This window comes from Brachyistius frenatus, unplaced genomic scaffold (assembly GCF_029030835.1).
Source record: "Brachyistius frenatus isolate BFR_SWC_R1_liver_20210118 unplaced genomic scaffold, ASM2903083v1 Contig_2, whole genome shotgun sequence".
In the NCBI taxonomy this organism is placed as follows: Eukaryota; Metazoa; Chordata; class Actinopteri; family Embiotocidae; genus Brachyistius; species Brachyistius frenatus.
The window spans coordinates 6506975-6532500 of record NW_027210601.1 but is presented as its reverse complement, the minus strand read 5'-3'; the positions used below and the strand labels follow the sequence as shown (position 1 = coordinate 6532500).

General features: G+C 44.0%; 2 protein-coding genes across 4 annotated transcripts; both read left to right on the top strand.

Annotated features, from left to right (window-relative positions):
• The first annotated feature begins 739 nt into the window (after window positions 1-739).
• Window positions 740-3637, top strand: LOC138620140 (receptor-transporting protein 3-like). 2 transcript variants are annotated; one of them, XM_069697120.1, is made up of 3 exons: window positions 740-865; window positions 2646-2762; window positions 3078-3637. In XM_069697120.1, the coding sequence occupies exons 1-3, from the start codon at window positions 819-821 to the stop codon at window positions 3415-3417; spliced, it is 504 nt and encodes a 167-aa protein (XP_069553221.1). In that variant the 5' UTR covers window positions 740-818; the 3' UTR covers window positions 3418-3637. The 2 variants fall into 2 exon arrangements, with proteins under 2 accessions (XP_069553221.1, XP_069553216.1); XM_069697115.1 differs by having other exon boundaries at window positions 757-865; window positions 2591-2762.
• Window positions 3638-4872: 1235 nt separating this feature from the next.
• On the top strand, window positions 4873-24275 carry LOC138620015 (ankyrin repeat and IBR domain-containing protein 1-like). 2 transcript variants are annotated; one of them, XM_069696912.1, is made up of 21 exons: window positions 4873-5210; window positions 8564-8890; window positions 11909-12080; window positions 12187-12318; window positions 13038-13226; window positions 14686-14803; window positions 14938-15158; window positions 16000-16088; window positions 16336-16480; window positions 16697-16857; window positions 17314-17402; window positions 17687-17817; window positions 17970-18104; window positions 18469-18555; window positions 18663-18729; window positions 18938-19083; window positions 19891-20069; window positions 20268-20319; window positions 20506-20562; window positions 20706-20829; window positions 21192-24275. In XM_069696912.1, the coding sequence occupies exons 2-21, from the start codon at window positions 8703-8705 to the stop codon at window positions 22700-22702; spliced, it is 3993 nt and encodes a 1330-aa protein (XP_069553013.1). In that variant the 5' UTR covers window positions 4873-5210; window positions 8564-8702; the 3' UTR covers window positions 22703-24275. The 2 variants fall into 2 exon arrangements, with proteins under 2 accessions (XP_069553013.1, XP_069553003.1); XM_069696902.1 differs by having other exon boundaries at window positions 8435-8890.
• The last annotated feature ends 1251 nt before the right edge of the window (window positions 24276-25526 follow it).

Sequence of the window (25526 nt, the reverse complement as noted above, 5' to 3'; positions counted from 1 at the left end):
TCAACTCTATAAAGACAGACTCCACCTTTGTTTTTTTTCTTCTGCGTTACTCACTGAGCCTCAGGAAAAACCAGAGATCAAACTCACCATCTCTGAAACACTTTAGTACTTTTCTCAGGTGAAGTTCTACAAACAATTGTTGTATTATAAACGTTTTTCAGCAGATGGCCTATGTCAGGGTCATTCAGAAGGATTGTCAGGTCATCAGAATGACCCCATGTGGTTTGGCATTACCGCTCCAGTTTCCAGTACTCAGTTATTATATGTAATTATACGGATTTATGGATGATGAAAAGCTGATCCAACTTACGAGAAATCATCTTGGTACTTGTGGCAAATCCTAAGATTCTTTAAAATACTTGTTTCCACATGTGAACCAAAAGGTGCCACCCCGTCTTCAGCACTGAGGCATGTGGCTGTGTTAGGCTGCCCTCTACTGAGCTGAACTGCTTGTGGATTAAAGGAGTAAATAAGAAGCTTTTATCGCCAACCAGTTTAACTGTTTAAGGTAAAAAACAAAATAATACTCTGCATTTATATTTACACTTTTACATATTTTTTATATTGACATGTCTGACATTATTTTACTGCATTTTGTCGGTTTTGGGGTTCCCTACCTGTTTTTTTAACATAGTGACCAGCAGCTATGATATTGTTTTTGTGACTTTGCCCCCTATTGGTATCAAAACGGAAAACGAAACTGAGTTTCTAAACTAAGTTTTGTTTTCCCAAGTATCAGCTGATGTCGGGTTATAAATACAGTACAGCCTGTCAGCAAAGGGACAGTCAGAACTCGAAGACATCAACGAGTTATCTTGATGCTCTTCAAGCACCGGACCAACAAGCAACATGAGCCATTCCTCAGGTAACTCACAGAACCTTTTGTGTGCGCTTTAATTTTGAAATTTAATTTGACACGGCAATAACGTCTTGCTGCGGCGTCAGCCTGCTTTGTTTGATTTACAGCATCGCTTACATGTTCATGTTTTATCAATGCAATTTCTTACATGAAAAAGATGGAAATTTAATCCTTTCTTTCACTTTCCTCTTTTTGCTGAGTTTGATAATTTCATTGGTGGAAAGTAACGGGAGTACATCCACTCAAGCACTGTACCGAAGTACAATTTCCAGGCATTTTTACTTTAGTATTTGCATTAGATACTACGTTGTACCTTGTACTTCCACCCCACTGTATTTCAGAAGGAAATATTAAACTTATTAAACTGGATGAAGAGCTTCCTGTTAGGAAACGCTTGGATCTGTGAAAAACGAGCAGTACACGTCACTGAAAGGATCAGCACCCCTTCTGGAAAACTGCAGTTGTAATCTTTAATAACTTTAACTACGTCTGAGACGGTACGTGCCGCTGGAAATGCGGGCAGCCTCCCACCATATACTGCTAACGGGATCGGCATTGACAACGTGAAATATAACCAAAGTGAAAGCCGTGCTATCACGTTTTAAAGCATTTCGGCAGAAAAGAGTGATACAACTCAACACAGTCCTCTGCTGTCGGAGGCAGCAAGTTGTGTGTCCGCAGCCTTGCTGTGTGGGTCTGAGTCAATCCACCAATAGAAACTCTGTCTCCAGCGGATGCCCCGCCCACTACAGCCAACTAACTTTATAGGCTTTTGACTTGACAGCAAAGGATTTAAATATGCAGCCAAAAAGTCTACTTTCATAAGCAAAATTCTTAATTCTGTGACCAAAACTAACAAAACTGTAGGAGTAAATTTGTTTTCTATTTGTTCATATATTTTTACTTACGAACTTATTTTTTGATTGCAGTGCAAGAAATTTGCTTTTAAAACTGTTTTTTTTTTTTTTGCTTGCATACAATAAAGACACAGAAATACTGCCATATCCTTCTAAATTACTGCAATAACTTTAGCTATTAAAATGGTTCTAACGGACACAACGGAAAATATAACAAGCTTTGAAACTGCAACACACTGCCAAACATTAAACCAGTTTTCTTTTTTCTGATGTCTCACAAAAGTTAGTGTGTAGTCAGGGTCACATTTCCGATGAGTCCACCAAACATTGATTTTTGCCCCTAAAGTTCTCGCGTGTTTTCATTTCACTCAATATTCAAACAATCCCAATATCTCACCAAAAATCAAAGATTAGCGAAAAAGTCTAAAAACAGAAAACAGATTTGTGTATCAGATATTTGTTTTTTCTTGTTTCCTCCCAGTAATCATCTGACGACCCTTCACACTTATCTGCTGTCCCTGGATATATAACTGAATATAAAGTAGTTCAAAGTAGCTCCACCTGCAGCAGCCACAACAGTAACATGCTGCGTACACACTGACGCTTCAGCATTAATAGTCTAATGATGTCATTTATATTAATATATCAGTCAGAGGGACCAGACCTGTACTTTTATCTTAACATTTGAACTACATTTTGCTACTAATACTTCTGTTCCTTTTATTCATGCAGGACATTTTTCATCACTCTATTGATACTTTTACTTAAGTAAACCATCGAATTTTTCTCAGGAAAGAGTGTATTTTTTTCCACAGATGTAATCTTATTGAATGTACAGCCATCAACTTGACTTACTTTATTTTCACTCATGCAGAATGGGTTCCTTCCGTGTGGATGGACACCTTTAACGAACTGTTGTCTGATGATAGTGAGCTGGACTATGAAGACCAGTGGACTTTCAACTTTAACTACAGACAGACAGCAAAACTTACCACGGAGGAGAGGAAGAGAGGCTGGAAGATCTCCAACCCCCATGTCCACGGAAAGTACGTATTGTTGTATATTTTTTTAAATATCCAGTGTTCATAACTTTAAAATATATAAAGTCATTGTCATTGAGAAGATAAAAACAAAATTGAAGAAAAGGAACAATAAATGTTCAACTCTTCATGATTTTTAAGTCTCCACCTTTCTGTTCACATGACTGTGCAGCTCATGATGAAATGACTGTAATAGGGTGTAAGTTAATCACAGGTCATTATATGGGAAAAAAAAACTGTCTCTGCAGCCTGGTGAAAGAGGCACAAGTTATCCTGCTTTATGGTGACTCAGAACAGCATGTGATATTCATTTCCCCACAGGTTTCAGTGTGCATCCTGTAAAAACATTTGGTCTTCTGCACGGGTGGTGCTGTTGTTCCGTTACCGACTGCGGAGTGGCCGGGGGATAGTGATCATGCGGCCATTTGGTCAGGCATGTCGGCGTTGCAAAAACAATATGTTTTGTCTCCCTGGCGTATCAAATACAAATGTGGAAGAGGCTTTGCTCAAGCTGTTTGCCAAAATACGGAAGAATTGCTACGGGGAGAAGGACGACAATGATATTGGATCTCAGCAGAAGAACTTTAAGCTTACCAAGCCCCATGAGAGCACCCTGTGTGAGGCCTGCCAGACGGGCTTTTGCAGTGAGCGTATGGAGTAGAAGTGTGTAATAAGATTATACCAATGTTTTGTTGATACCAGTTTTTTGTTCTATATTTTGTTCCTACTAATGAAGTTCAAAGTCAGACAAAGTTTTGTTTTTGAGGTAATGATATTTATATTTCTACCCCAAATTGTATTTTTTTTCCCACTAACTTTATTTGTACCGGATAAAGAATTTAGCAAAACAAATGTTCAGCTTATTAAATTATTCTAATGATTTTCACCTCCAGTGTGTGTTATTATATTAAAACCTCAGTATTAGCAATCCAATAAAACAATGGTACCCAATAGGGATCAGGCCCTCCCAATGGATTACTAAATCAGAGATCACAACCCAAAAAAGGAACAGCCAGATGTTTAGATTGTTATCTACAGTATCATACACATACAGTGCCATTAGCTAGTTGTCTGATTGGTCCCAAATTGTCACGCATGAGACATACAACATAAAGCCCGAGTCATAATGAACTATGGTGTGGTAATCACAAAGCCCCCATCTCAACATGATGGAATCAGTCATGAAGGGACAGAATCAACAAAAACGGTCTAAATCCACTTTTCAAAAAGTTCTCAGATGCTTGGATACAACTGCCTGCCAAGTGCCCGAAAAAAAACTGTATGAAAGTGTACTGAGGACACCTGGTGGTTGTTTAAAAACATGATAGTTACACCAAATATTAATGTGTTGCCGTTTTTTTCCTTACTGCACTAAAATCAACTCATAAAAACTTTTTACAGAAAGACTTGCCAAAACTTTTTCACAAGCTACAACTCCTTTTGGATTATTTTCTGTTTTTTTAAACATGAACATTTCAAGGAACACTCATTTTCTGCAAGAGTGGTATTTACGTCTTTTCACTTCAAAAATCCAGAAATATAAATATATAATATAATTTGATGCATACGAATGTATATTCTGTTTCAGTTTTTTCCAACTCTAAACCGAAGTTAAAGATATTGATAGCAATCTAGTGCTTGTTAGGTTTAAATAAACAAAGAAAAGTACACATTTTCAGTTATGTTTTCTTATTCATTTCCCACATTACACGTTTGAGTTCAGACAATAATTTTAAACTTTCCATTTGTCAAACATAGCTATTAGAGCAGCAAATAGACAAAATGCTACTAAGAGGAAGCAGCTGAGCAGAAAGTGATAAATAGATGTATTCTCAATTATGAAATGCTGTCATTACTTTTATTCTTATAACAGTTCGCTTAATCATATTACTTTTTTTATTTCTAAACAACATTTTTCAAATGTTTAATATTTTCCCCTCATTATTTCACAATTATCTTTATCTTTATTTCGCTGTGTTTTAACGCAAGATCTCGACCACTTACCAAAAAAAAATAAAAAAAATAAAAACAGCGAAGGGCAGACAGCCGACCAATCAGGTGAGAGCCCTCTGTGTGACAGTCGGTGCCGGACATGCGCAGTGCGCGTTTCTCTTTGGCAGCAACAACAACACAGAAAGAAGCGAAGCAGTCAGTCTCGCCCCTCCGCTGTCAGCAGCATCACCCATCGTCCTCCTCCTCCTCCCCCCTCCCCTCCGCCCGCCCGCCGGGTCCGGGTGGCAAGAGAAAAGATGGTCCAGCGGAGGATACGAATGACACCGATAAGATAATGGCCCTCGATGTGCGCGAGTTTTCTGAATGTGCGACGAGTGACCGAGTGAGACGACACCGTGTAAGTCGAGCGGAGATTTGACGCTGTCCTGCTGGAGGTAGTTGAGGCTAACATCACGCGCTAACCTGAGAGACGGTTTGCTAGCTTCGGTAACGGCTGAAAAGGTAAGGCTGCTCCGGGTGGTGACGGTTCCCCCTCCCCGTCCCTCTCCTCCCCCTCCCTCCCTCCCTCCCTCCCGCCGCGGGCGCTGCCACAACCGGGGATTTAAACTGAAACCAGGGGGGTAAATCGTTTCTCGACAGCCTCCACTAAAAAAAAAAAAAAAAAAAAAAAAAAACTCGCTTCACCAGCTGGGTTCGTAATTCACGCAGACTGTCAGTGTGTTGAACAAAGGAGCTTTAACCGAGGGGCCGCATGGACAGAAACATGCGGAGGGAAGTCGGGTGCTGTTTGTTTTGTGCTCCCGTTTCATGCTGACACACTTCAAGGGATATCCACGCGAGGTCTGACCTGATTATTTAGCTGATACACCGTGACCTAACTAATTGCGGAACTGTTTGGCGCATATAAGTTTTATACAACCAGACTTTGTCCTCCCTCCGTCTCCCTCCCTCCCTCCGTCTCCCTCCCCCGGTAGTTTACACAGCAGCGTGATGATCCCCTGAGGTCTTGGGGGAGTTGATGTGCATCAGCTGACCGCAAGTTTTGTTCGCTCCGGTGACAATCCGGTGATTGTCTTTTTGTTTTAAAGCCGTCTTGATAGTGATCGTAACTTGAGATTTGACTTTTGAGCTGCTGGCAAAGTTGGACTGAAATCTGTCTTCCTGTTTGGACCCCTTTCGGTACCGTCTGTAATCAATCAGAGCTGTGGATGATCCGAGCTTGACCTGTTAAAACTTACTGTAAAGCTTCAGCTGCACATCGGATTGATTTAAAGTCTTCATGTGATCCACTGAAACCCGGGTAGAACCGCAGTTAATGGTTGCTCTCATTAACGATTATAATAATAATACAGTAATAAATAAATAAATAGATAATCAAGTCTATTAAACTCCCCAAAAGTGATTATTTTTTTTTAAAAAAAATTTCTGTACTGTTTCATATCATCATGAGCTGGAAACCTTTTGGGTTTTGGACTGCTGGTCCAACATAACAGTACTTTTTAACATGGCATCTTGAGCTATATGAAATTGTGATAAGCTTTTCTGGTGACCAAGCTTTAGATTAGATTTATTGCAAATGAAAATAATTATTAGTTTAACTCTATGACTAAATCTTTATTAATGAACTACTCAGTTGGTCTATAAAAAGTCAGAAACCTTGAACAGTGCAAAATCTTTAAGCCTGTTTTTTATTTTATTTTTTTTTTTTTATTTTTTTTTTTTAATGTTTTCCTTGAAAAGTTATGTAATGGCTGTGGATTCCTTTCCTAATTGACTCATCACTTTGACTTAAAATGTAATCTTATCATAAATTATGATAACGCATTTTAAAAAAACATTTTTTTTCTTTTATTTAAATGTGTCTATTGCTGACTCTGTTTCTGAGAAGCTGCAGACCCATGACCTGAGTTCTCATCAGCAGGAATCATCAGACAAGATTCAAGTGTTTGAGATTCTTGAGCTAATGAGTCATTTAGGGGAACACCATATGTACTGGAGGCCTGTTCTGTGTTGCCTGGTGGCAGGAGTGTAACTTAATAATGTTGGTTCTCAAACTTAATTCAGAGACCTGCCTCCATTCCTGGCTGGATTTAGGAGTTGCCGGATAGGTGTCCAGTTAACAAGCAGTGACACACTGCCTATGCCTGAACTCCACCCGACCACTGAATGACGTGTACACTTCGGGATTTCATAATAGTAGATGATTGCACTGTCACTGCCTTGTGCAAACAGCAGGATTTGTGATCCCTGGAATTCCAAAGATCCTACATGTCCAGACTTCCTGTCCTTATTTAGTATGAGAGACAGAGAGAGACTTGCAGAGAGGTGAAGTGAACTGGAAGTAAACCAGTGTGCACAAAACAGAGAGCCAAGCAGACAGACTGACCTATTAACTATAGTAACCCCCCCCCCCCTCACCACTACCACCATCCTGCCTCCAGACACACACACACACACACACACACACACACACACACACACACACACACACACACACACACACACACACACACACACACACACACACACACACACACAAGGTCCGGTCTGCTTCATGCATCACAGAAGCCGGACTTACAAAACGTTGGCTATTATTCGCCAGCGGTAGCAGCTTCTGTGCGGCCCTTATGTCTCCGTCTGTCAGTGTGTATTTCCCCGGTCTGTGTCCCTGTCTGTCACTGCATAGAAATGGGAGGCAGAAGAGGGGAGGCAGCCAGCCACGTTATTCAAATGTTCCAGAGCCCGGCCAGCCAGTGGCCAACTGTAGCCGGGCTAAAAGAGGCCCTTTGTGAAGGCCAGACAGATGGCCATAGAATGAAGACTGTAATGATACCCTCAGTAGCCCAGTACACACAGACACATGCACTCATTACACACTCCACTCATTACGGGATGTAATGGTGAGCGTGGTAAAGACAGACCTAACTGTATATGTGTTTGTGAGTAGGAGAGAGAAGGAGGGAGAGGTTGGGGAAGACGAGGAAGGAAATATGAAGCAGAAGGCGTTGATAAAGATAGTGATTATATACAATATGTTTGTTTGTTTCCCATATCTGTCCTTTTTTCGCAGCACTGTTATTACTACTGTTGTTGTATTTTCTGCGGTATTAAAAAGGCTTCTACTGCCAATGAAATACATTTGAAATGGGAAAGGATGGGGCAGATAATGAAAAGCTCTTGATAACTCGTGAGTCTACAGAGGGTTTACAAGCTGTTGCTGGGAGCAGTCATAGCAGTGATTCTTTGGTTTCGCACCTGAGAGGCAAAGTAAAACTGGTTGTTGCCCAGCATATCAGTGCTCCATTGTTAAACACACTCTCAGACTGTCTGTGGCAGAAAAGCATGTAAACATATACAAATTCTTTAAAAGCCCAACCTAACTGGACATCACAGTGGCCAGCTGTGGTAATATTGACCATGCCTCTCATCAACTGACTAACGAATCGATGGCTTGGATATCATTAACCTTCCCCTCTCGCCTGCCCTCTTTATAATTATCTCTCTGTCTTTCTGGCTTCTTTCTTCTGTCCCTCTTTTTCCCCTCTATTTCCGGTAAGATAACATCCTCGCTGCAGCACATCAGCTGATCGATGGACGGACTGATTGACTGAGCATCTCTCTTTCGTCTCTTTTCTTCCATCTTTCTTCCATCTTTCTCCCTACTTCTTCCCTTCCCAACCTCTGTCTTGATTTTTTTTTTCTCCCATTTTTCCTACCTTCACCAGCCTTTTCTTTCCACTCATTCTAATTCTGTCCTCTTCTCATGTCTCTCTTTCCACCATTATTTTCCTCTAATCTTCTCTCTCTCTCTCTCTCTCTCTCTCTCTCTCTCTCTCTCTCTCTCCTATTTACAGGGAAGGAAAACACTGAACCATGTTGCTCTAAGTTGTGACCTGTGGTGAACGGGGGAGGAGGAAGAGTGAGGCGCAGGCAGGCAGGCAGGCAGGCATCTGCCACAGCTCCCTTTAGGTGGCCCTTTGCAAGTGTGAAGAAATGGGAAACACAGCCACCAAGTTCCGCAAGGCCCTTGTGAGCGGTGACGAGGCCCTGGCCTGGCAGCTGTACGAGGGCAACCCTCAGTTCAGGGATGGCCTGGACCCGAATGCATCATATGGAGAGCAGTACCAGCACAACACAGCCCTGCACTACGTATGCCGCCACGCCATGACACGTCTGCTCAGGTAAAACTCATGTTTTATACTTTGGATTAGTTTGAGACTTTGATTGAATTTCAGTCGTTTTGAGGCTGTAGACATGCAGGTATTCAATGCAGTTAAGTCACGGTGACGAGTCATATATATTGTCATATTACATAAATTATGTTTATGGGCACGGACGAAGCGCATTAGCAATGAGGAACAGTGGAGATCAAATGCAATTGGACCGTCAACAGCACTTTGACACGTCAACAGGACATAAAACTGCAAACTACAACCTCAAAAATGACCAATGGCTTGAATGAGCACCTGTGAGTCTGGAGAGAGCTTTTCTGAAGCCTGAAAAAAATATCTAATGAGGTTGTCAGATTTTTTTTTATTTTTTTATTTTTAAAAAAAAATTTTTAATTGGGCTTTGGTTTGCAGAAATTGAAGCAGAAAGCCTGTGGAATGATTTGGGTATTTAGGAGGCAGAGAGGGTCTAACGAAAGGCAAAATTTGCATTCTGGGAACAGCAGGTACCAACATTTTTTAGGGCTTGTTGCTTACTCATATCTCTTCTGTATAGATTATAGTCTTTTAAATCTCCCCCCTGCCTTAATGAAAGTGCAATGCTAAATCACTACAATGCTTCTTTAAGAGTATTTGCAGATTTGAATTCACTGCATGGTTATTGTGCTGTCAGGAGCTTTCACTGCATGCACACAGAAAAGAGCATATCATCCCTTGGACAATCGACTGGCATACATGGACAGAACCCATAAAGGAGAGTCACTAAGTCTTGACACCACCTTAAAGAAAGGGGTCAAACTAAAAAACATATAGGGGGAGCAAGACACCAGTGTGTCTTTTTTTTTTTTTTTTTTACTTCCTGCGGAGATAATCAGGCTTCTGGCCATGACCAAGACAGCTGATCCAGTGACTCAACAGCCGTCCTCATCACCTCCTCCTCCTCACACTCTTCCTCGCTCTTACCCTTTCTTTCCGTGATTATTACAGGGGGGGTCAGAGGAAGCTGTTTGAAAAGGCCAGTCAATTATCTGTCCATCTGCATGTGTGCACACGGGCACGTGTGTTTTTCAGGAGGGGAAAACTGTGACTTCACAACTGCTTAATGCATCCGAGTCTGAGAATATAACACAGTGAATCAGTTGGTGTGCTATTTCTGTTCCTTCCTACTAACCTATAATGGGCCGGAGAGGCGTGCTGAACACAGCGCTCTGCTCCCGATAAGAATCAGAGGAAATGCTGCTTTGTTCCAGCAGTTCAGTTGGACAGAGGCAAGCAGATAGACGGCCGAGAAATCTCAGACAAAATAAAGCCTCACGGAGGACAAGCGTGGGCTGGGAGATGGCAGAGTTTGTTTTTCAGATTATTTTTAACATGTATCTGCTTCATTTATACTCGGTCTCTTCTAGTCCTCTCCATGGGTTGGATTGGTTTGCAATCCCATGAGATGTGCATACTGATAAATCACAAGTGGACCTATTACTGGAAGAATGGGTGTAGTTCAGGAAGTGTAACCCTTTCTTCAAAACAACCGAGGAGACATTCTTAGAAAAATGTAAATAACAACTCTGACTGTTACTCATTGTGAACATTTACTTGTCACCTTGCCAATAACTTCATTTTCCTTTTCCTCACTGAGTGTTTTCAAGCTTGTTTCCTTTTTGGTCACACACCACAAATTAATTCAGAACTTGAGAGTGTGAATTGTACAGTTTTAACACTCCTCTGAGATTCTCTGCCCTCGAACAGCTTTGGTGCTTCACCACAGCAACACAACATGTGACCTCCCCCAGTGCGCCGTCTCTAGTAGACTGATATTAGGGCCATTCATCCACAACATGGGGCTTTGTATGTATATGTGTGTAGAGGTGGAGGGGTAGGTATTAGGTTGGAGTTGAGAGGGAATAATTAGTGATTATTGCTGTGCGGGTGAATTGGCAGTGCACTGTCATTATAGGGAAGCTGCAGGGGCTTGTGGCTGACAGGATAAGAGGGTCAAAAGTGGAAAATGCAGGGCAGCAGTGGAAGAATAGGCTGAGGGGCTGCACAGAAGAAAACATTCAGACTCTAATTCAATAGGGCTACTTCTGTGACCACAAATGAAGCAGAGAGGGGGAGGTTTTACAAAAAGAAAATTTCAACGTGTCCTAACAATTGCAAATCCTGTGGCACCCGATTATTTTCTTCTTTTATTGAATTTGTATGAGAGTGAATGTTGTTTCATATGCAACACTGTTGGAGTCATAATGCTTATCAGAAAGAATAATGGGTTTCTCCTCGGCAGTGTTACCATACAGCTGCTTGAGGAGGGTGTGAAAAAGAGACGGGTTTTTCTTTTTCTTTTTAAATGATTGAAATGCAGATGGAAAACAGAACACATGGAGCCAAATGAAAGAGTGGAAAGGTAATCAGTAAATGGAAGTTTTGACAGACAAAGAGCAGAGAAAAACTATTTACTAAACAGAACTGCAACCACAGCCTGGCTCCCGGTGCAAGCGGCCCATCCATCAGTCGCTGTGTGTGTGTGTGTGTGTGTGTGTGTGTGTGTGTGTGTGTGTGTGTGTGTGTGTGTGTGTGTGTGTGTGTGTGTGTGTGTGTGTGTGTGTGTGTGTGTGTGTGTGTGTGTGTGTGTGTGTGTGTGCGCGCACACCACCCGTCACCCAGCATGTCCATTATCTCGGAGATGTTTAACAGAAATAGTCAATATTCTGCCATCTTGCTTCTCTTCACTCTCTCTGCCGTTCTTTTTACCCACCAACACTCATTTCTCTGTCTATTTCGCTTCCATACTTTACCCTCCTGTCATCTCCACTCATCACTATGTCTACCTCCTCATCCCCAAACGTCTCTCTCTTCAACGTGCCTCACGTTTCTCCCCCACATTCCATTTCAGCATCTGTTTTAAACCCTACTGTCTGTTGCTAGAAGTTCGTTCTTGTCTGCCCACCTGGCGTCTAAAATCCTATGAGCTGGTTATGTCCCCCCTTCCTTCTCGTTTCATGTATTCCCTTCTCTCTTGCCCACATCGTATAGGTCCTTCCTGTTCAGCAAAGAGGGAAACCCCAACAAGCGTAACATTCACAATGAGACATGCCTCCACGTGCTGTGCCAAGGCCCGCAGATCCTGCTGCTGCCAGAGGGAGCGCTGTCACCACGACTGGCCCGACCGCAGAGGGATGAGCAGCGTCGTGCTGACTGCCTACAGGTACAAACATTCTTCCGTATACGCGCTTTCTAAGAAGTCATTGCTTCCAACAAAGTTGACATCCAAGTAATGTTGTGTGTTCATGTCCATGTTCCCCCGTTGCCAGATGATCCTGAGCTGGACCGGGGCCAGGCTGGAGGGAGGCCAGTATGAGAAGGCTAATGTTAATGCCACCGACAACCACCACAGCACCTGTCTGCACTACGCTGCCGCTGCAGGCATGAAGAGCTGCGTGGAGGTGAGACGACGTCCATCGACCGCTTTGACACTCGCACTCTCATTAGGATTAGCTATATTTTCCGTATGGCTGATGTGTATTTTATGTCACTGGACGTGTCAACGATTTTACAGCCAGTCAAATATGTACGTAGTATTATGGCAGTCCCTCGCATCAGGAGTATCTGCTTGGTGTTTCGTCAGATTAGAGTACAGCTTCCTTCCTTGTTTTAAATTTTTTTTTTACAGCTTTGGAATTGGAGAGAAAATTCACTTCCTCAATTTTAAAGTGGACTCTGATACACACAGCTCTGGGCAAAGCAACCTAACAAATATTAATCTTTAAGATTAAGTTGAAAAAAATTCTCTTCACCTCTACGTTCCCTCATAGCTGTCATTTTGTTATTCTCCACTTTCATTAACTGTCTGTTCACACCTCTTTATTGATGAATACTTATTAACCTTTCCTCATTTTACAAAACTGCCCTTTGACTCTTGTTAAATTTGATCCCTTTACTTTCTGCTTTCCTCTACTAGTCATTACATTTCTTTTCTTTTTTTTTTTTTACATGTGACTGCTTCCCTTTGTCGCATATCTTTTTTGTTTTCTACAATCACATGATTGTTTTCTCTCCTTTGTTCCCGTCCTCCTTCTCCTTTCGCTTTGTCTGCTCCCCTTGCTCTCGCCTCTTTTGTCGTAAGTCCCTTCATTTTCTTGTTCCTCTTTATTATATCTTCTAGCTGCTGATCCAGAGTGAGGCGGACCTTTTTGTGGAGGATGAGGACAAGTTGACGCCATGTGATCACGCCGAGCGGCACCACCACACCGAGCTGGCCCTCAGCCTGGAATCACAGATGGTTTTCTCCTCTTCAGCTCAGCAGTCAAACACAGACGCACATGGTGAAACTAACCTGCTGCAATTCAAGGAGGTGAGACCACAGTTACGAGATCGGGGGGTTCCTCGCTGGTCTGAGTCATTTTTTAAGCTTTTTAGTCAGTCGTCTCTTTGAAACCTTTACTTTCCTGGGAACGTCCTTACAGTGGAGGCATCAAACAAGGAACCCTGAGTTTTCCTACTATTTACATCTTTGTAGCTTGACTTGGAATGATTTTTAATATGACCGTTTAGGGATTTATTACTCTGATTTATTGTAATATGATGCCACCTCGTCATCCAAACTTGCACATCTTTAATCTTTTAACATAAAGGGACTCAACCGTGTTGCACTTAACTCTTTGTGGTTGTATTAATGTTCCCCTCTTGTAAAAATTAAAATTTTACTAGACAAGTATAATTTCATGGATAAACAAGCGAAGAAGTCCGTACTTCTAAATTGGCCGTTGAGAAGCCACGCGTCCGATGCATCAGCGTGTGTTTCCAGAGGGAATGGTGAAGGCGCAGCAGTAACACAACTAACAAACGCTTTTTCTTTAGCACAAAGAAAAATCACGTGAAGATGAAAAGATAGATGTAGCGCTTCCAAACGCCACCTTTATTGTTTTTAAGATTCTGCCAGCATTCAAGGTCGTAGCATTGACGGAGCTCAGTGAGGACACTGTTGAGAATCTGTCAGCATTACAACAAACAGGAGACCAGTTGTTCTGTCAGTATGTTCAAAATGGATCTTACTCATTCATGTTCATTCATGTTCACCCAATATGCAGCCAAGCAATGTTCCTGATTTAATACATCAATCTAAATATCAGCCAGTTCAAGGTTTTTGCATCCTGTGTGCCTTTTAGTTTCTGCACTTGTGCACAAACAGAGCAGATTAAATTCCTGACCTCTCCGCACAGAATGACTTGTCTGCTTTTTATGTGACTAATAAAGCCTGCGGTACATGAGACACATCACCACTACGTTTCTAAATTTTTACTACTCACTTTCAAATGTCAGCATTTTCCGTTTGTCTAATGTTTTTAGGTTTCCTTTTCGCTGGTCACAATTTACAGTGTTTTTTTTTTTTTTTTTACAAGTATAGTAATACACGTATACACATGAACACACCTCACGTGGTGTTTCTCAGGGTCCCTGTTGAACAGAGGGCACCGTGGTTTGGCAGAAGCTGCTGCCAACTGATAGCAGTCTGATCTTACCTCCTGCAGCCAAATCCATGCTAATACATAATCCCCCCCCCCCGCCCTCCTCACTGCCCCACATCTAAGTCCTTTTCATTTTTCTCACATTGTCATTTTAACTTCCCGAAACATATCTCAATCTCAAACTTTTCTTGTTTTTTGTTTAATAAGCTTTCTCTTCCCGTTTCATCGTTTCATTCCTCCACCTTCCCCCTGACCCCGTTTTTCGCTTCTCTCCTTTATCGCTCCCACTTTTTCCATGATTTCTCCCAGTCTCTTTCTAACATTTGTCCCTCTCTGTCTTTCCAGCCTTATGAGGGGCTGAAGCTTCAAGATCTGCGCAGGCTGAAGGACATGCTGATCGTAGAGACGGCTGACATGCTGCAAGCCCCCCTCTTCACTGCTGAGGCCCTGCTTCGAGCACACGGTGAGCGTTTGTCTATTAAAGAAAGTTTGACCTTTACTAACCCTCGCAGCACTGTCGTTATGTTACCAGTATTTAGGGAAAATTACATATGTATAGCGCTCTTAATTATAGGTATAACGTAATCCCTCTCTCAGACTGGGACAGGGAGAAGCTTCTGGAAGCCTGGATGTCTGACGCTGAGGGCTGCTGCCAGCGCTCGGGCGTCACCATGCCCACCCCTCCGCCCAGCGGCTACAATGCCTGGGACACCCTGCCCTCTCCCCGCACTCCCAGGACGCCACGCTCCCCCCTCACACTCACCCTCACGTCCCCCACCGACAGCTGCCTCACACCTGGAGAGGAGGGCCTGGCAACGGTGAGCACTGGTGGAAGACGTTTTCAGATCCTTTACTTGAGTAAAAGTACAAATGTCATCATATCGAAGTAATTTTGCTTCAAATAAAAGTCGTCAAAATCATAATTAAATGTTTTGTATTATCTGTAGGAAGCCACACAGTGTGTAGTAAACGGTACAGCTTTCAATGTCCTGCGCACTCAGGTAGACTAAATGAATTGAATTTGTGTCAAACGTCTTATTTATTAGGTGGTAGCAGGTTAATGTCTAATAAATCTCGAGCAAAGAGGGTTATAGGCCATTTTCATAGCAATAATGATTCTTTCTGCTGCCCTTTGTACTTACACATAAGCATTCGCCTCTGGTCCACTGTTGGTCTCGAGGAAGGTACAATTGAGTATTCAGTACATATTGTTTTTCTGTCTGTAAATCATGGCTGAGATTCAGCTCTGAGGTTTTCAAAATGTTCAGACCTCAAACTGCGAGGCCCCTTCAATCACACAATGAGGGAAATGGATGGGATTTAATGATACTTTAAAGGTATGACATAACGGTATGGGAAAAGCTTGGATAAAATAACTGGCAATGGTACAACAATATATATATCCTCAAAAAGTGCAAAAGTGCAAGAAACATTGCAATGCAATTGCATTGCAATGTTTCTGAGAGAATGGCAATGTCTCTGAAAAAAAACCCTGATCACGACAGGTTTCACAACATAATATATTGTGGATGTTACTTTTATTTTGTCTTTCCTGGATGTATAATGGAGGAAATGACATGGCAACCATTTTATAAGTGTTGAAAATATGAAAATCTTTCAGATGAACTCATGTAATTGACCTTCTTTTTGTCTCTGCAGTGTGGAATCTGTCTCTGCTCCATCTCCGTCTTTGAGGACCCAGTGGACATGTCCTGTGGCCACGAGTTCTGCAGAGCCTGCTGGGAGGGGTAAGGGCCAGAACCTGTCTGTGTAAATGTCCCTATTTGTCCCTGTGTGTGTGTGTGTGTGTGTGTGTGTGTGTGTGTGTGTGTGTGTGTGTGTGTGTGTGTGTGTGTGTGTGTGTGTGTGTGTGTGTGTGTGTGTGTGTGTGTGTGTGTGTGTGTGTGTGTGTGTGTGTGTGTGTGTGTGTGTGTGTGTGTGTTGAAGCAGATCTATTTCAGTTGTCCTCTTGGTGTGTATTTGTGTGATTATCAGGTTCCTCAACGTGAAAATTCAGGAGGGTGATGCTCACAATATCTTCTGCCCGGCATACGAGTGCTACCAGCTGGTGCCGGTGCATGTGATTGAGAGTGTGGTTTCCAGAGAGATGGACCAGCGATATTTACAGTTTGACATCAAGGTAGAAACACAACACGCGCTTACATTCAAATAGTAGTTTGCACTTTCTCGTGCTCTTGTTCCATATTTTTGTGAGATCTTCTTTGTTTCGTTTCCTCATGTGTTTCTGTCATTACTGAATCGCTTTTGCCCTTTACATTCCCGGTCTGCTCTCTGACATTTATCTGTGTCCTCTCCCATCTCTCTGCCCCTCCTCCCTCCTCCCACCCTTTTGCAGGCATTTGTTGAGAACAATCCAGCCATCCGTTGGTGTCCTGCGGCTCGGTGTGAGCGGGCGGTGAGGCTCACCCGACCAGGCCCCGGGGACACTGACCCCCACAGCTTCCCCCTGCTGCCCTCCCCAGCTGTCGATTGTGGCAAGGGTCACCTCTTCTGCTGGTAAATATCACCATTTATCACAGCATAGACATGCCGAGTTATTCACCTCACACAGTCATCTCGACATATACATGCGTTATTGACATCGTTACTGACGTATAATTCAGCAAGGCCTGACAAAAGTCTCCGCTGCTCAAAAATAGGCCAGAATAATATTTAACCAACACACTTTGCACTTCATTCATTTTACATTCGCACACGCTGTAGAAGGTGTTGACAGCATTACTTGTTTTTAGGAAACTTTCTTTATTACTGCTCACAAAAGAAGCAGTTATTATCTCTGAAATTTTTCGCCAGGCCAAACACAATCTTTACGTTATTGGACACTTTGACTTTCCTGTCAGTGTATGTTTGCATTGTCCTTCTCTCCTCTGTCTAGCCTCCTGAAAAGAGTGTCAATTGTTGCTGCTTTTAGTCAGTTTACCCAGTTCTCTGTTTATCACCCCGTGTCTGCAGGGAGTGCCTTGGCGAGGCCCATGAGCCATGTGATTGTCATATGTGGAGGAACTGGCTCCAGAAAGTCACAGAGATGAAGCCTGAGGAGTGTAAGCCTGTCTTGTTCTGTTTCCAGGAATTTTTCAGTGTTACCCAGGATCATTTTAGCTCCGTCTCAGCGAGCTGGCACCACAATAATGCAGTTAACAGCAGCTGTCAGGACTTCCTACCAGGATGTGTCTAATATATATTTATAACGTGCTGACAGGTGTTCAGATCATTGATATTTGACGCGCGTGTGTGCGCGTGCGTGTGTGCGTGTGCTGGAGTGCCTACAGGGCAGGAGATGATGCTAATGTGTGTGTGCACCTCTGCGTTTGTGTGTTTTCCACAGTGGCAGGTGTGAGCGAGGCCTATGAGGATGCTGCTAACTGCCTATGGCTGTTGACCAACTCCAAACCGTGTGCCAACTGCAAGTCTCCCATTCAGAAGAATGAGGGCTGCAACCACATGCAGTGTGCCAAGGTACACACACTAATCTCTCTGTCTGCTGTGCCTCATCATTTGTTAGATAAACATTAAGATAATGTTAAAAGGCAACAATTTGGATCCTTAGATGTTAATAATTCTGCATTTAATTTCAAATTTATAAAATGAACTCCGCTCTTTCTCCGCAGTGCAAGTATGACTTCTGTTGGATCTGTCTGGAGGAGTGGAAGAAACACAGCTCATCGACAGGAGGCTACTATCGCTGTACTCGCTATGAGGTCATCCAGCAGCTTGAAGAGCAGTCCAAAGAGATGACTGTTGAGGTATATACTGCACACACACACACACACACACACACACTCTCATGATATACAGAATACATACTCAGCTTATCATCTATAAGCTGATGTAATGTATATTTGTGTGAATATATTTTAGATCAGTGAGAGCTTATCATCTATAAGCTCTCACTGATCTAAAATATATTCACACAAATATACATTACATCGGCCGTCAGCTCTTACACTATGCCCTCAGCACTTAATGTACACACACACACACACACACACACACACACACACACACACACACACACACACACACACACACACACACACACACACACACACACACACACACACACACACCAAGCCATTTCATTCACGAGAGTTTCATTTTGTTTTGCAGGCAGAAAAGAAGCACAAAAGTTTTCAGGAGCTGGATCGCTTCATGCACTATTACACTCGCTTCAAAAACCACGAACACAGTTACAAGGTAACACACTGGACAGTAACACACACTCGTAACACTGCAAAGCTTGCCTGAAATTCTAAACTGCTTGTTGAGGCGTAGATATGCATGTTCTCTCTTCTCCGTGTTAGTTGGAGCAGAAGCTGCTAAAAACAGCTAAAGAGAAGATGGAACAGCTGAGCAGAGCCTTCATTTGCCGTAAGTGTCTCGCACTGATCTGAGAAATGGAGATTGAGGGAACTGCTTGTCAGCTGCCTAAGAACAGTGTATTCGTTGAAATTGCAAATAGTGCATGTCTTTTATCCTCAAGCCCAAATTTGGGTTTCTTTGGTCATAATTCATTATTCCTATCCACATTATGATATTAGTTGTCTGAATGCGTGTCTGCGTATGTTTTCTGCTGCAGGTGAAGGCACCCCTCCGGACACGCGTTTCATCGAGGACGGCGTGTGTGAGCTGCTGAAGACGCGGCGCGTGCTGAAGTGCTCTTACCCATACGGCTTCTTCCTGCAGCAAGGCAGCACCCAGAAAGAGATATTTGAGCTCATGCAGGTAATCCAATACATGTCTGTTGAGCATGCATCCTGTGCAGGAAGAAGACTAACACCTTTAAAGTTCCTCCTCCAGTGACTCTTGGAGTCCACTGTGTTCATTAGACCAGGCAGAGCTAAACTGCATTTGTTTTTTGGGGAGGTTATTTTGGCCTAATTGAGATCCTAAATAACGGGTCAGGGCGTTTAAGAAAGTCCTACTCATCCTCCGAGGACCAAGAAAAGCCACATACATATTCAGAAAAGCTTGCAAGTGGTTACTGAGATACTGTATGAACAGCTGTGGAAAGCATGATACCAATGACTTTCACAGTTTGACTTATTTATTAATTTCCTCTGAGATTAATATTCTTGAGACATTTTGGGGAAAACAATTGAATTGTTTGTCCTTTGTCAAGATTTAACCTGAATTCTAAAGTGCTGGTGCAGCTTATAGTTTAGAGTTTTGATATTTTAATATTCCTGCAGAAAAGTCTTAAATCAAGTTAATTACTTTTGTTAAGCTCGTGTTTTGTATTTCCATAACAACTGACTGAATTCATGATTATGTGTTGTGTTCTGTTTTGCTGATTCAAGGATTGCGAGGTTTGTTTTTTTAGGCACACAAAATATTGAGATCGTAGTTGATTAATTGAAGCAGTCTTAGTCCGAGTGGAGCCTTGTGGAGCCTTGCAGATGATGAAGACTTTTCCAAATTTGCTCAGTTTGAGCTGAACACGAGTTACAAATCCCTTTTTTTAAATGGGAACTTCATTCGTCTGCCTCCGAGCGGATGGGAGTTACAATGTTGTCTTTCTTCTATTCCCAGACCGACCTGGAGATGGTCGTGGAGGATCTGGCCCAGAAGGTCAACCGGCCGTACCTGAGGACGCCGTGCCACAAGATAATCAGCGCAGCCCGTCTGGTGCAGCAGAAGAGGCAGGAGTTCCTGGCATCGGTGGCCCGCGGCGTTGCTCCCAATGACTCTCCCGAGCCCCCCCGCAGGAAGTAGGCATCAACCCGCACACACATCTACAAAACGTGGTTCTGCTTTAACAAAGTCACTGCAAAGACACACTGACAGGAATTCAGGAAACAAAGTGCGGGCATGAATAACTGATTACCAGCCAGACTGAAACTAATTTTGGTTTCCTTCCATGTGGGTCACTGTAAGAAAACAAATCTCGTGGTGTTGTTTTGTTTCAGTTATCCTGGAGGATCATGGGACTGGGAGTACCTTGGCTTCGCCTCCCCTGAGGTAAACAGAGGAACGCCTTTCATCACATCGCACAGCAAAACACCTCCTTCTTTGTTCAGCTAACCTTTTGGTTAATGCCGCGCTAATGCTACTTTTCTAAACCTACGCTTAGTTACCTACTCGTGTGTGAGGTCGTGTTAATGCATGACTGGCAGCAGCTGACACGGTTTGCTTATGTGTGTTAAGATGGGAAGTCGTCACTCTGTACTGGGAACAGGAGACCAAAGAGAGAGACAGTCTCAGGTAATGCGCCGGAGTTTCTTGGCATATTGTGCAAAAGCATGGGCTAAATTTTGTTTTTGTGTTTGAGATTGTGAACCTGCTTGATACGAGACGGCTGCTTAGAGTTGGTTTTGTGAGAACCTAACTTTAATGGCTCTCTGCAGGATTATGCTGACATCCAGTACCGTCGTAGACACAGGCCACGGCGCAGAGGAGACATGCTGAGTCTGCACAACCTCAGAAGCAGCAGCAACACACCAGAGACCAGCAGGAGGAGTGACAGCACAGGTCTGACTAACACTTTAACGTTCTGTACAACGGCCTTCATTACAAACAGGAATATCCTAAAAGAAAAAAAAAAAAAGAAGTGTGTATGTATTTTGGGTCATGTTGGAAACTGTTGTACAGCGTTGTACTCGACAAATCAAATTTCCGCATGGAATCCTAATCCAGCTCGGTTACTGGCCCCATTTATACATTTTGACTTGTTGCTGCACCACGCAACCAACAGATGGGATTTTATTTTATTGCTCCATCGATCTGGTCCAGTCAAAGCACTCGGGGGCATTGATCATTGGGATCACTGGGATCAGTTGGTAATCAAGCCACACACAGCAGTCCTTGTTTTAACGTGACGTTTTGTGTTTCAGAAGGCATAGAGAGAGGTGAGGGTCGCAGACGAGCGCTGGGCTCACTCGATGAAGACGACCCCAACATCCTTCTAGCCATCCAGCTGTCACTCCAGGAGTCCCGCAGAGAGCGCGGCCTGGAGGGGGGCCTGGAGAGAGGCATGGAGGGGAGAGTGGAGCTGGAGCGTGGGCTGGAGAGAGGGCTGGAGAGGAGGCCGGGTCCCACGGGAGACCCCGGTGACGTCGCTCTGCACTCGCTCAACACAGAGGGTCCTCCAGGAGCCAGAGGCTCGTCCTTCCCCACCTCTCTCCTGGATCCCCCTCGCCCCCCGAACAGGACAGACTCCACATCCCAGCCATCCATATCCAACTCCCTCCCCCTGCCTCCCCCGCCTCCCTCCCTCAGTGCGGAGCTGCTGGAGCTGGGAGACAGCCTTATGAAACTGGGGAACATAACCACTCCTTATGAACTGGACTCACACACACAGGAGCAGCTCTGCTCCCTCCACACATACAGCCACGGCGCACTGACTGCTCCTTACGCCACCGAACCCGCTTACAGCGACTGCAGCCATAGACAAGACCAGAATGCACTGACTACTCCATATGCGCTCGATCATATCACCATCGCGGATCCTCGGTATGACAGCAAAGAGCAGAGTTACTGCCACTCCAGTGCTTATTTAGCTGAGGCTGAACACAGTGCCTCCTGCGCACTCGAACGCACCCAAAACCCCGCCCATCCCAGTTCATACAGCCGGGAACACGCAGCCACGTACGACGGCACCCCGAAACCAGACAGCTCTTACAACCCCTGCCCAGAACACAGTAGCTCTTACACTGCAGAGCGTCCTGCCTCCTACGCTCTCGATCGCCCCCCGAAGTCAGATCCCCAGCCCCCCACCCAGTTGTGCCTCCCGTCTCCAGAGCTCGAGCCGGAGCTGCTGCTTTCGCCGGTGATTCCACCAGGGGGCCCTTTCACCCCCAGCGACCCTCAGAGTCTGGAGCCTTTGGACCCCACAGCCAGTGCTCAGCTGCTGGACAACATCATGGCCTGGTTTAACAACAACATCAACCCCCAGAACAACCCCCAGAGCCTGGCTCTCATCCCCTCCCCTCCCACCACAGAAACCGACTCTTCCCCCGACACGCAGACTGAGACCGAGTCTGAGAGCCAGACCTCCAGGGGTGCGACCCCCGCCCCGATCTGGCAGCCCCTGGAGGGCGAGCCAGAAGTGGACAGGGGGTCGGCGAGCCCCTCGCCGGGCGCTGCGGGCGCCCGGGGCCCGAAGACGTCGAGGCCGAGCACTCTGGAGCTGGAGAACAGAAACGCTGGAGAAGAGGGTGTGGGCGCAGGGTGTGTGGCTGACCTGTCGCTGGACGAAGCGCACGCACACCCGCGCTCACACCCCCAATGCGGAAACAGTCCCGCGCACACTGCCCCGGCCACGGAGACGGACTTAGACCTGGTCCTTCAGTTAGAGGAGGACCGGTCACCCGAGGAGTGGGAGGAGCAAGAACACCTCGTGTGACAACGACAGAACAATGTAGAGAGAAAAGGTTGAGCCAAGTGCAGGAACAGAAGGAAGATGAGGAAAGTGAAAGAGGAAAGCGAATCAAAGACGGTTGAGTGTTTACTGTATGTATTATACTGTATCTAGAGAGGACGTAACGCCCCCGCAGGCTTATGTCCAGTAAAGATGATGTCATGCTCCGTTTAATTATTTTTAAGTGCTTTTTGCTTTTCTTTGAAACGGATGAGTGTTTAAAACCGAGTACATCCATTGAAAGCTACTGATATCATAACATAAAATGCTACATGTTGTCGTTTTCTTATTTAATTTATTCCCCTGCCTCTTGTGTTTGTCTTCTCAGTTTGTTCAGGGTGACGTTTTGGTGCTGATCATGCTGAAAAGCCAAACTTGCCTCGTCTAGCGACACTTGATTACCACACTGACCCCAACCATAAGCCTGTCCAGAGCACCGAGAGCCAAATACGATGATAACTGTAACCTCGGAGCCTGTTTAGCGTGCCGTACAATCAGAGGGCCTAATTCTGATTTTTTTTTCTTTTTGGACCTTCGTGCACACCGTGCCTGTTTTTTGTTAGTGCCAACACGCTACTGATCTTTCCGTTCGGTGGGCTGCAAAGAACGACAACCTGCCTGCCGCGTGAACGCGGTCACACTGTTGACGGCGAAGCAAAGAAATGGTCGCGCTCCCGCTGCGCAAGAAGGGTCGGCGTCGGTAGCGGAGCGGCGCCTTTTTTTTTTTTTTAAGTGAGTGGAGGGTTGGCGTCTTTGCTCAAAGGCACTTCAGTAGAACGGGTGCTAGTTTTCAGGAAGAATCGCACCATCGGCTGCTCATTTCGGAGGTTCTCTGACCGTATCAGAGCTTTCCCCTCATCACCTGTAGGACGGGACGTTACCGTCACTTTTCGCTCAGTATTTGTTTCTTTGTCCAAAACTCTTAATACTCGCTTGGCGAGCTCCAAATCTCGCTCGTAAACGCAAAACGAAAACCGCTATTAAATGAGGCAATTCATCACGCGGTAAGTTCATCAGAACGAGACTGATGGTTTCCATCTCTGCAGTTTTAACCGTTGCGACACGGTAACTAAATTAATCAACACAAACGTGCAAGTGTGTATTTTCCCGAGATTTCAGAACAACTTCAAAGAAGAAAAGGTGCAATTTTAAGCTGAAGTCGGTATTAAAAATGATGTTTTGCTAACAACGTCATCTTAACCTTCATTATTAGAGTACTTTCAACAACTCAGGTTTGAAGTGCTTCTTGCGAAGCATCGAATTAGAATCGCCGGATTTTACAATCGGACTGATTAATGTGCTGCGTCACTGTAGATGTCGACCTTGTGTGACCTCAAACTGCAGCGGTTTCTTTATTCATTCGTCGCCAAGCGACAATAGTAAAGCAAAAAAACCCATTAAATCACAATTTACTGTTGGAGACGCTCAATATGTTGCAGTATTTCCACAGTAAGTTTGTTATAATGAGGACAAATACCTGCAAACACACGTCCTGCTTTATTTGTCTGTATATTCACTCAGGGCCAGTGAAGCCTCCTCATGACGTCTCCGTGTCCTTCAGTGTGTCATCGCCGCTCTTCGCGTTAAAGAGTTTTGCACATCGAAACTGAGCCAAAGCAAACGTAAGAAATACTGAAAAAGAAAACTAATTTGAAGGTTTTTATAACTGCAGCGTTTATAGTTTTTTTTAATCATATCTATTCCACTACTGATGGCTAGTACGGTGTGCTGTTATCGATAGGACACGGGGTTATTTTTTAACTGTAATTTATCCTGTTTATTCCTTTAATCTTTATTATTATTATTTTTATTTTAACGATGACATTTCTTCCAGTTGAGACCAGAGTTGTTGGGTCTGTGTGCCTTTTTGTTTTTGACTGCATTTGTTTATCTGTTGGTATTTATTGCTGTCATTACTTTTTACACATGTTAAGCAAAGTTGCTGGTGAAAGAAATTAGAGAGAACACGTCACTGTAACACGCGAAGGTTCGTCCGTGTAGTTCGTCATCTTGTTTATCTTGCCTCACCTTCTCCCTGGAGAGGCAGCGCTCCCATTTTTTTTGGCCATATGACTAAATCCCGACCTGCTTGGAGGCTGTCTGAAGGAGTCCGTTCATTTTTCCCACTTTCATTAACAACCAACCCGTCTGAATGTTGTTCAACTCCGGGTGACTTTTGATTTTATAAGGCCCCTTGAAGTGTGACCCCCGGGGTCGTCATTCAGCCTCAATCTTAAAACCTTTATTCTCCAACTATAATGTTTACATGGGACTTAAACACTGCCTGCTGTGTTCGGAACTGATTTGGTGCTTTTGGGACTGAAATGATAATAATGAAGTGTTTTAATCGGGAGTTTCACGGCATGCCAAACAAACGTAAAGACACCCTGTACAAGAACAAATTGTGACTCGGTTGAATTCGCTCCCTCTGGTAGAAAAGCATTACTTATAATTGATAGGTTGAAAGATTCAACCTTGTTTAAAGTGCGAGTTTTGAGATGACACCTTTTTCTCTGCGTGCTGAACATGAAACTGAAGGTGCTGAACAGGTCGTAGGTGCTGGCTCCGACATTTCATAAAGCCTGCCCAGATGTGAGGGCGGCCGGTGTCGCCCGTAACATTTCAAACGTCGCTCCCTGACGAATGCGCTGGTTTACAGGACTGCACACTTTGTTTCGGGTTCCGCTGAATCTGGAAGTCTTTATTTTTTGCACAAGCATGCTGTTGATGTTGTTGCACTAATCCAGTGCTGTCAGGCAACACGTGGAGGACTGATGGTTTCTTTATTTCTATTTTTTTTTTTTTTAAT